At 33.1% G+C, this 13,901-nt stretch overlaps 1 protein-coding gene across 2 annotated transcripts in view; it reads left to right on the forward strand.

Annotated features, from left to right (window-relative positions):
* Positions 1-13,901, forward strand: part of Kitlg (KIT ligand) — an 86,067-nt gene that overhangs the window by 53,871 nt on the left and 18,295 nt on the right. The window contains exons 4-6 of one of the 2 annotated variants that reach the window (XM_027928904.2): positions 6,191-6,361; positions 8,815-8,971; positions 9,672-9,755. In XM_027928904.2, coding sequence (XP_027784705.1) covers positions 6,191-6,361; positions 8,815-8,971; positions 9,672-9,755 — 412 coding nt within the window. The remainder of the gene's footprint in view (positions 1-6,190; positions 6,362-8,814; positions 8,972-9,671; positions 9,756-13,901) is intronic. The other variant, XM_027928911.2, reaches the window with a different exon arrangement.

Below are 13,901 nucleotides of genomic sequence, written 5' to 3' on the forward strand. Positions count from 1 at the left end.
CACAAATATAATCTTAAATTTTTTCAGTAGCCACATTTAAAAAGCAAAAAGGAACAGTGCAATTAAGTACGATACATTTTAGTTGGCTTAATATGCACAAATATAATCACTTAACCTTCTAGTTAATATAAAAATTATTAATGGAATTTTTGTATATTATTCAAAGTCAACTGTAGATTTTACACCTGTGTCTTATTCCAGTTCAGACACTGAATTTTCATCAGAAATATTTACTTCATATTTAGATCTTTATAAAATTCAGTGCTGAAAGATGCAGATTCACATACCTAAGTTTTTCCAAATATACTTTAAAAGGTTTCCAGTTATTGGTTTTTAAATACAAAGAAATTAAATAGATTCATAGTTTAGTAAAGTTAAAATTCTATTGCCTCAGCCTTGTTTTGAGTGACAAGTTATTATACATGAGTAGTAACTCCCATACTGACCTGAACAGATTAGATCAACCCCTTTACTTTATAGATGAAGAAACTGAAGCCCTAAATAGATTAAGTGACCTCCCTAAAATCACAAAGTCAGTTGACAGATTTGAGACTCAAGTCCAAGCCTCTGGTCTATTAATCATTGTTGCCTTCACTCCCATGATGTCCCTTTACTGTGCTATTTTAGGTCTGCCTCAGGGGCCATTTTTAGACCTGCCCTGGGAAATAGCATGGATTTATAGTGCTTGGGTTGATTAGCATCTTAATCAGCTGGAGATTTTTAAATCACTATGATTCAAACAGGAAAATACAGTTAGCCTACTAAAAAGTGAATACAGAAAGATCCAAATGAATTGTTGAGGAAGAGAACTGAAATAAATTGTTAGTAAACCCAAAAGTCAACATTTCAGAAGGTCTCCATTAGCAATGTGAATGCACAGTGTTTTGCCAAGTGCTTTAGGAGGAAGTTTTGAATTTCTCACCCATGGAAGAAGTTCACTACTGGCAATTGGCAATCGGCATTTCCCCTCAATGACATGGAGAAAATTGCATTTCCTTGTATGACTGGATTCACTGAAACAAGACAGAAAGAGCCATTTCCATTTTCAAGAGATTTCTTCATTGCACCTTAGAGCTAGTGTGTCTGGTTCAGATGTGGGAACCGGTTGGTGGTGAACCCAGTAGGAAGCGGGTTCCAGGTGTTTGCACTGTGGCCCTTCTCACTGCTAGAAGTACTAGGTGAGTGCATGAGAATCCTGGTTTCTAATGTTTCTGATGAAACCACGGACAAGCCACGTTGACTGCTCTCAGAAATGGATGGGACGGAACCAGATGCTCTCAGGCATTCCTTCCAGATACTGGAATTCTAATGACAAGGCTCCAGATGAGTCCGACTGCTCAGCCTGGGGTTGATACTGAAAGCATAAGTAAGAAAGGAAGGCTTCATTCCCTGGGCACATTCTTCTAATTCTGGTAAGACTGCGGTTTGACACAAGAAAACAAAAGCGATCAAGCTTTTGAGATTAGTTGGATTGGAGCCTGGGTGAATATTCCTTGTGAATATCATGCAAAAGTCACAATCCAGGGCTTATTTCCCTCAGAGTCTCTGGTTAGTATTTACCCCTCATCTCCTTCAGAGAGAACTCTCACTGGTCAATACCAACTTCAAACCCAATCGGAAATCACATAGGAATCTCTATGAACAGCTGCCAAATGGAAAGTAGTATGAAGCACACCAATGAACAAATATTACAGATATATTGTCCGCTATTAGCTTTTAATAACAAAATCATAGAATTTACAGGGAAATGGATGGCATTAGAGCAGATTATGCTAAGTGAAGCTAGCCAATCCCTAAAAAACAAATGCCAAATGTCTTCTTTGATATAAGGAGAGTAACTAAGAACAGAGTAGGGTCGAAGAGCATGAGAAGAAGATTAACATTAAACAGGGATGAGAGGTGGGAGGGAAAGGGAGAGAGAAGGGAAAATGCATGGAAATGGAAGGAGACCCTCAGAGTTATACAAAAGTACATACAAGAGGAAGTGAGGGGAAGGGGAAAAATAATACAAGGGGGACAAACGAATGTCAGTAGAGGGGGCAGAGAGAGAAGAGGGGAGGGGAGGGGAGGGGAGGGGGATAGTAGAGGATAGGAAAGGCAGCAGAATACAACAGACACTAGTATGGCAATATGTAAATCAATGGATGTGTAACTGATGTGATTCTGCAATCTGTATATGGGGTAAAAATGGGAGCTCATAACCCACTTGAATCAAATTGTGAAATATGATATATCAAGAACTATGTAATGTTTTGAACAGCCAACAATAAAAAATTAAAAAAAAATAATAATAACATAAATCTTTTAGTGACTACACTTAGACATTCTCTCTGCATCTAACACTGATGTGAAATCATGTGTCAAATTTCTTTCAACTAATAAATGAAATAGGGAGTGGAGAAGAGAAAGCTCACCAGACTTGGCCAATCCCCAGGACATTTTTAAAGCGCATGGTTAATTTTATCCAGGGTCTCAAATTGACCAGTTCTGGGATTATAAAGGTGTTACATCACCCATATTGTGGAATTCATTTAACATATTTTTATAATTTTGGTTTGGTCTTGGAATGTGCATGGATACTTATGTGGTTTCCCTTTGGCCATATTCCTAGTTGTGTTTAGGATACTTTTAATTATATTTGATTTTCATTGTATTTTTTATTTAATCATTTAGAAAAATCATGGATTCGGTACTCATGGTACTTTAAAATCACTAAGGAAGTTAATAATTTTTAACAAAATCATCAGTGGTAGTGACTTGCCAGAAGGTCAGAGTTACTGGTTCAACATCATGGAGTCCATTAACATTCTAGAATAATATGTATCCTAAATACATAGGAATAAAAAGCTCATGTGTTCTAGTAGTTCTAGACAGGACTACCCTAATTAACTTGAGAACAATGGTTAGAAATTATGTGGAGTCAAGGAAACATCCAGGCAGATTGTGCATCAGGAGTCAAGGAAACATCCAGGCAGATTGTGCATCAGGGTGAATAAAATATCAAGTTCCGTGTGCTTACGGAGATCAAAAACTCTTTTCTATGTAATTTCATTGACACCTCATGTGACTATTAATTTTCCTAATCCCTGCCATTCTTCCAGCAAAAGACAAAACATTATATCTTATGTTCCTATAATAAATGTGGTGAGTTAATATTTATTTAAAACTAAAGTTTAAAATGGTCTCTGAAAGAAATCATAATAACGCTATTTATTAAGGCAAACACAAAATTGCATGTGTTAATTTGACAACATTTAATCATCTATTTCATAATCACAATCTTGGAAGAATTGAGAAACAGAAAGGCTCCTTGCATCTCACAAATGAAATGCCTACTTCATTGTGTTTTGTTCTCTTCACGAATCATTTGACTATATTTAATGAAAAAAAAATGAAAGCGCTTGATGTTCTAGTCAAAACTGGTTTCCTCTCTTTCAGGCAGGCAGGTCAAAACAGGCTGACATTTAATATTATTTGTTTACCTTGGTTTTATCTTTAATGCATCCGAGAATCTTAAAAAGCAAATACATAGCTGGTTAAACAAACTAAATGAAAAGATAGAAGTTTGATGACACAGTCTTTTCCAAGGAAATTGTGTTGCAAGCAAGGATTAATAATGAATAAAGGGTCTTAGAAATATGTTTTTTCAGTGGTGTAGTTAAGAAGTTCACATCAATTGTCAATAAATTGTCCATATCTTTAGAAGGATAAACTTTGGGGTAGGATTAGATTCTAGGATTTCTGTGACCTAACTAGAAGACATCACAGGATTGGAGTTGAATATTTTACTGAAAAAAAAAATTGGTTGTTCAGAATGTTGATTTAAGTATGTGAAAATGGGGAAAGGAAGGGTTATAGCTAAATGGAAAGTAGAACACAAAATATAAACATAAAGTTCAGTTGAAAATAAACATAAATAGAAGTGGCTGTAGGTACTCCAGAATTTCCCACCTTGAAAATAAGAAACAAACAAAAATATTTTCTACTTTAACCACAAAGAAAGTAGCAAGAGAAAGGATGAGACACACGCATGCACACACACACACACACACACACACACACATAGACACACACACACAGAGAAGAAAGGAAGGATTTTAAAAAGCAACCCATTCATTTAGAGCAATAACCATAGAATCAAAAGGAGAGTCTTAATTCAAAACAAGAGAATTTGATTTGGGCACTTATTACTCAGAAGATCAAGGAGAAAGATAGACAATGATATTTATAATGTGGAACAAAGAAAGTTTTAAGAAATGAATGCATGAAATTTATTTGTCATAGAAAAATTTTCACAGTTATAGTTGAATGATATCTGGTGAAGATATTTGTCCTACCATATAAATACTATTCAAACAGTATTATAGTATATGCAGCATTCCATACCCTGTCAGACCTTACTTGTAGGGATGACTACTAACAAGAAACACTAACACCTCCTAGTAGGAGAGAAACCTGCAGAGCAATTCAGCACCCAAGGGTCGACTGACAGATATGAAAGACTTGTTAACGATGCATGTATGAACTTGCATGTGCTTAAGATAAGTGGTTCTTTAACAAAGAATCTTTTCTGAAATTCTTTGGAAGCATAGTCCTTGGAGAACTTGGTTAGGGGTTGAATCAGCTGCTTGTCTTAATTTCCCATTGGGTTTTTTTTTTTCTTTTTTCTTTTTTTAATCATTCTTATCTGAAGCCAGAGCCAATAATCCTAAACATTTTGAATAATATTTAACTTTTCTAGGACTTGGAGCTTACCTATCTATAGATAAACCAGTTTTTTTTTTTCTGGTTGTAATATGTAATATGTCTGCTAAATGCATATAAAATAACTCCCTTGTGTAACTTAGAATTAAATAAATTACTTGACTTTCCTTACACAGGTATTCTGTTGGTAAGTAAAGAAGTAAGGTTTAGTGATATGATTCATTTTTCATGGCTTTGTACTCTTTTCTAATGATACAGAATGCTGACTTTGAGCAAAATGTTAACCGAAAACAAAGCATTCCATTTTTCTCATTGGTAGACCTATATTGCAAAGGTTTTATTATGCAAAAAAATTATATTCATCTATTAATGTTATTAAATTTTGAATTTTGCAATAAAAATCTTATGGAAATGTGTGCTGGATGTATTTTTTCTCATTCACTTTTTTTTTTTTTTTTTACTTGTGCTTCTTTTCAACAAGGCATTGGGAATACCACAGGGAACAAGTTTTCTTTTAAAAATATGCTGCCCTCATGCAACGTATATTCATATTATCTACATTATCTCCTCACAACTATGCTTCATGGAAGGTTTCATTTTTCTCATTTCATACACAGGCAATGTGCAGTTCAGAGAGCTTATTATATAGCTTGCCTGGAGTTTCTCAACCAGAATTAAGCCCAAGTATGCCTGATTCCAGGTCTTGAGCATTGATCTAACCAATGGGCAAAAGTGGCTTCCCAGGCTAGGTAGGCTCCATGCTTGGTTTAATGTTCTACTATCACAATCTTGAAATTCTTAATAGTGTTTGAACAAGGTTTTGAATGCAAGCTTTTGAACAATGAATACATTTTCATTTTGCACTGGATCCCAGAAATAACATAGCTGGTCCTACCACTAGGCAAAAGTGCTTCTGTTCAGATCTCAGATCACATTCCTGCCAGGGCTGGTTTTTTTTGTTTTTTGTTTTTTGTTTTTTTTACAATCCCACACGAATATATCTACTTAGAAGCCTTGAACTCTATCAAGTTCTTTAGAATCTTAAGGTATTATTAATCAATTATTTTATATTTCAGTCAACAAAAAGACAGGGAATTCTTTGAGGGCCTAGACTCTCTCCCACAGCAATATTTTGTAATTTGTTCTGCATCTAACACTCTTTTGAGAACACAGTCAGTAAGCCATGAATTTCCATTAATATTTGAAGTTTGCCAATGGTAAGGATTGGCTCTCTATTACCTTAATTTTCTTCCACAGCAAAGCACACATTGTTACCATCAGTGGTTTTCTCTGGTCTTTTTGCATTTGTCAATTTTGAAACGGGATATTAGATCTGTGTTGAGCAAAATCCAAGAGTTGACCTGTTCTTCTATAAGGAAATTCTTTGTCCCACAGTCAGTGACGTGAAGCACTGACTTCTGAGGAGGACTCCAAGTTCACTGCATTTATTAAAACAGATTCTTTGTCTCCCCTCTGTGTCTTCCAGCCTAGCCATTGTTGGTTACACGAGATGGTAATACAGTTGTCAGTCAGCCTGACTAATCTTCTGGACAAGTTTTCAAATATTTCTGAAGGCTTGAGTAACTATTCTATCATAGACAAACTTGGGAAAATAGTGGATGACCTTGTGGAGTGTGTGGAAGAAAACTCACCTAAGGTACTTCTGTCTTCATTGAGATTGTTTTTTTGTTATTCTTCTCTAAAACCTATGCCAAAAATTGATGGTTTTGAGGAAAAAGGGGCATCTTGATTTTGTGTTATTTTGAACTTATAAACTTTGTGTTTAAAAACATTTTAAGTTAAGCATAGAAAACAAATGTTTGTAGTTATATTTCAGTAACAAGATGTACATTCATGCTAAATATTGTCACCTAATATAAAAATAAGAGTTCTTTATACTATAATGTAAATTCAGCTCTTCCTTTACTTTTATTTCATACGAAATTTACAAAACCTTCCTATTAGGTTCCAAAGTTTATTTAAATGGGAAATTTCTGGTATGAAGGCTTACACTTGCTCTTGTATCCATAATGTAACTACCTCATATGTCACAACAAAAAAGTGTACTTTTGTCCATTAGAGTCATTAGATAATGAGTCATCACCAACCTCAGGATGTGGGCATGACATTACTTTGACTTCTAAGCATAAGGGATAGGGAGTGTACCCCAAAACTTAAGAAATTAGATGTTGATCCAAATTCCAAGTCTCTCACTAATTCACTTTGTGTACCTAACTTCTCTACGCCTTGCTTTCTTTATGCCTAAAATGTGGATAGTGGCAGAACTCTGTCCTAAAAGTTGACATTATAGGATCTGTGATACGAGCTTTAATACCATATCTCGAAAATAAATGTTAAAAAATTTTGACATCATTGTTGTTTATAGCACTGTTTCTATGATACACTAGGGCTTTATAAGAAACCTGCTTTGCTGTAGAGCTCAACTGATCAAAGTTTAACCTTCCAGATTTCTAGAAGCTTAAACCCAAAGGATTGTTTTGTTATTATTTTTGGTTTGCTTTGCAGTATTCATGGTAGAATCTAGGGACACTTTATAACTGAGCCCCTAGCCTTTTTTAGTTTTTATTTTGAAACAGGGTCTCACTAAATTGACAAGGCTGGCCTTGAACTTGTGATCCTTTTGTCTCAGCTTCCCAAGTTACTGGAATTACAGGTATAGGCCACCATGCCTAGCTAAACTCAAAGTTTTAAACATGAATCTGTTTCTTAATACCTAGATGCCCTCTCTACTCTCCCATTCAAATCCAGCTACTCTCTAAGACCTAATGTCAGTGCCACTTAATGCTTCCCAATCTTAAAATATTTATCATACTAACAACCTAATCTTTACATTTTATTGTTTCTGTTGCCTCACTTTGTATTTTCTGAAGCCAGAATGTACCTGTCATCTTCTATCTTAGCACTAGCATCTCTTTTTTTATAATAGTGTGCTAATGGCATTCATAAGAAGCAAAGATCACAAAAGGAGGGTATATTACACAAGGTGTCAGAAAACAACACATATATTGGAGCTTTAAAGATGAGTTAGGTGTTCAATAAATGGAAATGTCGTGAAGAGTATTACAAATAATGAAGAAAATGCATTTACCAATCGTGGCATTTTGGCTGGAACCAAGAAGATTGCAGATGGCGTGGAGATTTTCCATGGTATTTCTCAGTTGTTTTGGAGATTAAATTAACATATATAAGGCACAGAGAATAGCACAGTAAGTGATGTAGATGTGTTTGTTATTATTACCTATTTTTCTTTGCAGACAACCATCCATTTATACTTCCCTAAAATGTAGTTTTGATTTGTCTTTATGAATAAATTAATCATACATTTCTTATTCTTTTATGACTTGCTTTTTTTTACTTGACCATTATGTCTACAGGATGTATTTAACTTTGATGCATATAGCCATTGTTAATTATTTTACTGCTCATAGACCATTCCATTGATTCAATATACCACAATTTATTAAGCCATTCTTCTATTGCTTGGCATAAGGGTTATAAACATTGAAGCTAGGAACTTTCTATATAACTTTTATGTCTGATGGTGCATATGTGCAAGAGTTTCACTAGGGAATTTACCTAGGAGTGGAATTTCTGAATCATAGGTTGGTCCCATGTATCCCTATATATCAAATATAACAACTTACTGTATATCATATAAAAGCTTTTTCATTCCAATCCTTTCAAATAGTTGGTATCAGACTTTTATCTTTGGATATTGGATCATGTGTTATAGAGGGATCTTTTAAAAAATCAATAACAATATTTTTAATGAGCATCTATACAAAAAGTCCTCAGTTTGTTTCAGGATTATTTCACTGATAGGATACTGTGCTCATTGTCCCTTTCCCTCTCCTTCTGTTGCTTTGGTCATGAGTCAAGTCCCAAACAGGCCTGATGGTTCATTATCCTACATTACCTATTTGAATTATGCACATTCAAAGAACTGTTTAAAAATGTTAGCTTTTAGAATTCATATACTTGAATCTGTGAAGGACTTATTTGCAATCTATTATCTTGACCTCAGTTAAGTCTGTATACTATTTGAAAAATATAATCTTGGTTTTATTGTTTTGATTTTTTTCCCTCTAGAATGTAAAAGAATCATCTAAGAGGCCAGAACCCAGGCTCTTTACTCCTGAAGAATTCTTTAGGATTTTTAATAGATCCATTGATGCCTTCAAGGACTTTATGGTGGCATCTGAAACTAGTGATTGTGTGCTTTCTTCAACGTTAAGTCCTGAAAAAGGTGAGACACACTGCATCTCCAACCTAAATGTAAATAACATGCTCGAACTTTGTATGAGTAAGAATCTACTTGTGAACCAAATATATGTGTAGCTAAAGCAAATATTGATGGCATTAAAGAAACTAATGATTGTAGCTTTGTTGGTTTCTAAAGGAAAACAATATTCAATCATTTTTTAATTAAATAATTGTTTGTGAGTAATTAATATATGAGATAATTGCTCATATTGTTTTCTTACCTGATTATTTACTGATAGTGTACAATTATATTATTTTTCACCTTCAGTTTTCTTAATGTTCCCTTCTCAAATCTTTCCTTTAAGAATCTAAAAATCTGAGTCATGAATTGTGATCCTCACCAGTTACTTTGAATAGATACTCTTTTGGTTCTACCTTTTGATCCCTATAACAAAACCCCAATTTCATTGATTTCCTTTTTTAAATGACAAATTACAACAACTTGTCATTTGCATTGATCACGTATGTATGCAATATAATCAATATTTGTTCTATAATTCCTCTGGTGAATTTCTTAATAAAATAGAAGAGGAGGACTCCGTAGGAAATAAATAGGGTCCGAATGATCTAGATTTGGGAAGTGGACCTGGCACTGGTACTTGGTATTATACTTCACCTTTTAGGGACTCTGTAATTTATATAAATCACCATGTAACACTGACACATTATTGCTTTCTATTTAGATTCCAGAGTCAGTGTCACAAAACCATTTATGTTACCCCCTGTTGCAGCCAGCTCCCTTAGGAATGACAGCAGTAGCAGTAATAGTAAGTACATGTATCTGACTTAATGCATGCATGGCTCCAATTAGCCTCCATAGGAGTATTGCATGGGCTTTAAAGGAAATTTATAGAATTAGTATCATTAATACCTTTCTGTTACTATTATTCCTCTTATGGTCTTCCTGAGAATTAAATATTTGGTTTGTAGAACTGGGTTTCCTTAGAGCTTGAGAAAATGTTTAGAGAACAGGGCCAATAAATTTTCTGTTAATATTATTTTAAATAAGGCATGAAGTTAATTTTAGAAATATGATTTAGATTTATCATTGTAGACTTAAAATATATTTTGTGGATAATGGGCCTGACAAAATGGAATTTTAAGATAGAAAGTACAAGTACTGGTGGTATAGAATTCCAAGGATATTTTCAGTGTTGTGTTATATCTGTGTATCAGTATTCACTATTGTGTGTTTGGAAATTTGGTGATTTTGTTATTTTAACATAAATGTATATGTTGGAAAATATACTTCTTTCCCTGAAATTCATTTCCTCTTTGGCCATGAATCCAGGTTTCTAGGAGACTATTTGCTCTTTTCAAATCCAGGCAAAGATTGTTATAAAAGTTATTGGATTTGCAAATATGCTGTTGCCCCATGGAAACTGCAGAAAGAAAATAACAGTCATCCCTAAGACTTATAAATGGACCACTGTCCTTTGTTCATGGACGAGGAGACCTTTACATACAAAAAGAAGTGATTTATTACAAATTCACAATAGCTTGTCTACAGTATAGAATATTTCCCATCAAAATTTGACCTGAACTGAGATGAAGTTACCTATCCTAAAAATTAACATTTATACATTTCAATACAGAAGTAATAACATGCTTGATTGTAGGATGCTGCCCAGAACTCACTGGGAGTAGTCTACAATATATAATATTTGCAGAACAGAGTCTTCTAAAATCTAAAATTCTGAATTACATATATAACACATCAGATGTGAAAAGCTTCAAAGAAGAACCGGAGATTCACATGTCTGTGTCAATGTAGGCCTTTTGTACTAACTATGGGTAGTCTTCAAAGAAGCAACTTTTAGCTTCTTGAATTCTGTTTATATTTCATTGATTTTTAGTCTTTATTTTTTCCTTCCTTCTACTTGGTTTGGGTTTAATTTACTCAACTTATTTTAGCTCCTGAAGGTGAGAAAATGTGATCATTTTTAAACTATTTTTTTTCTAATTTCTTGAAGGTATATATTTCCTTATAAGCACAGCTTTTGCCACATCCCACACATTTTTACATGTTGTGTTTTCATTTTAATTTTTTTCAATACTTTTTAATTTTTGTGACTTTTCTTTGATTTATAGGTAGTATAGAAGTGAGTGACTTTATAAAGTCTAAAATTGTAAAGTTTTTCTAGATATCTTATTGTTATTGGTTTCTAAATTAATTCTGTGATTGTCAGAGAAGATATTCTGTAATATTTTGAAATTTATTGAGAATTACATGTGTTATTCAACTACTTGGTAGAACATTTTCAAATACTGCCAAAGTGGTTTGATACCTTTGTTCGTATCTTGCATTTCTTACTAAATGTTTTACTTATTTTTCATCAGTTACTGAGAAAGATGAATTAAATTTCTTTTTGATTGTGGATTTGACTGATTCTCTGTTCTTAGTTTTTTGCTTCATATATTTTTGAAGCTATATCATTATGTGCATACACATTTATTATTGATTATCTTCCCTAATTTACTGACCCTTTGATCTTATTGAAATATTCCTCAACACATAGTGTGTATATATATACATATATACATATATATACCCACTATCAGATATATAGTAAAGCCAATCTTTCTTATGCTTAGGGATTTTGTAGTGAATCTTTTCCCCCTTTTTATTGCTGCCTTGTAATTATACATAACAGTGGGATTCATTGTTACATATTCATACTCCCACACTTAGTATATTTTGTTTCTTTATTTCCAATCTATTTTCTTTAATTTTAATTTATATTTATAATAGAAAAAAAGAGCACTGTACCTTGGCCCTCTTATTTTGTCTGGTCTACATATGATTTTTAATTAAAGTGTTTCATTCATCGATATATGTAATAAATTATTGGTATGGTTGGACTTGAATATGCTCTTTGTTTACTTATTTGCTATTTGACCCATTTTTACTGATAGTCTGTTCCTTCTTTCAACCTTTTGTTGAGTTAATGCTTCTTCTTAGCATTCCACTGAAACTATGATTTGCTTTTATTTTTATTTATTTATTTATTTATTTTTTACCTGCACACCCATGTTTATTACAGCACTATAACTCACAGTAGTCAAGATATGGAGTCAGACTAGGTTTCTGTCAACAGATGCATGGATAAAGAAAACATGATATACATACATACACAATGAGGTATTATCCAGTCATAAAGAAGAAAAAAATCATGTCATTTGCAGGAACATTGACAGAACTAGAGATTATCATGTTAAGCAAAATAAGTCAGACACAAAAATTCAAGAATCATATGTTTTCTTCTGCATGTAAAACATGAAATTGTTGTTTTTTTGTTTTGTTTTGTTAAATGACCTGAAACTAGTGATTTGCTTTTAAGTCACACCTCTTTTGTAGTTGTTTCAGCAGTTAAAATGTATATTTTAACTTGTAATATTCTAAGTTAATATTGTCCCATTTTAAAAAATATATAAAAAATTTATCCATACCCATTTTTATATCTATTTATATCTATGTCAGTTCTAAATTCTATAATACAGTCTTGAAATTGTTGCACACACAATTATATGTCTTTTATAGGAAGCAAGAGAAAAAAAATGTATTGCCTCTTCCATCCACATTGATTACATTTTTTACTTTTAATTCTTTCTTGGAAATTCAAGTTTCTGTCTAGTGTTAATTTCTTCCAAGCTCCCTTTACCATTAAGTACAGAAATACTGGCAACAAATACTCTTTTTTCTTTTAATTGGAAAATATTTTCTTGATTTTTGTCTTGCATGGTGCAGGTACTTTTTACTAGATATCAAGATCTGTGTTAACAGAATTTTTTTCCTCTCAGTTCTTTAAAAATATCATTACATTGTCTTCCTATGGCGCACACACGTGTGTGTGTGTGTGTGTGCGTGTGTGTATAAAAGTAGCCATCATTTTTATTATATTTCTTCGTGTGTACTAGATTTTTTTTTCCTCCTTTCAAGTTTTTTTGTTTTTGTTTTTTTAGCAGTTTAACTAGTATATGCCTATGAGAAGTATTCTACTTTGTATTTATCTTTCTTGGGATTTGTAGAGCTTTTTGAGTCCATAAGTTTATTTTCTCCCCAAACAGGAAAAATTTGGCTCTAATTTTTGCACTTATTTTCTGCTCTTTCTCTTGAACTTCTTTTTTTTTTTTTTTGGTATTGGGGATTGAACCCAGCATGCTTAACCACTGAACCATACCCTGCCCTCCTTTTAAAAAATATTATATTAAAATTCATATAATATTTTATTTAGAGACAGAGTCTTAACTGAGTTTCTTAGGGCCTCACTAAGTTGCTGAGGTTGGCTTTGAATCTTCCTGCCTCAGCCTCCCAAGCTTCTGGGATTAGAGGCAGCACCACCAAACCTGGAAGTACTTCTTCTTCTGTAATACCAATCACATACATTTAGGCAGTTTGACACTGCGTCATAGGTTGCAGAAGTTCTGTTCATCTTTTATCCTCTTTTCTCTCTGTTGTTCTGAGTGAGTACTTTTCACTTGTCTGTTTTCTAGTTCATTGGATTTTTCTTCTGCCATCCATAAAAGTGCTAAATTCTTCATCAAGTGAATTTTTTTCTTAATTTATAATTTGTGTTCTAGAATTTTCATTTAATTACTTTTGTATTTTGCTGATATTTTCCATCTACATATTTATTATGATAATATTTTCTTTTTTTTTTCCTTAAACATTACAAGAGCTGTTATAAAGTTCCTGTCTCCAAATTTCAACGTGTAGACCATCTTAGCTTTAGTTTCTTTTGCCTTTTTCTCTCTTTAAATAATTAGTAATTTTTGAATATATGCTAAATATTATGGATACTCTATTGTTAAGCATCTTCCTGATTTTGTAGCATTTCCTTAAAGGCCATTATGTTTTGTTCTGATAGGAGGTTCACTTATTTATATAGATGAGCTTTATCTTCTTTCCAGGC

Source organism: Marmota flaviventris, chromosome 3 (genome assembly GCF_047511675.1).
Source record: "Marmota flaviventris isolate mMarFla1 chromosome 3, mMarFla1.hap1, whole genome shotgun sequence".
Lineage (NCBI taxonomy): Eukaryota > Metazoa > Chordata > Mammalia > Rodentia > Sciuridae > Marmota > Marmota flaviventris.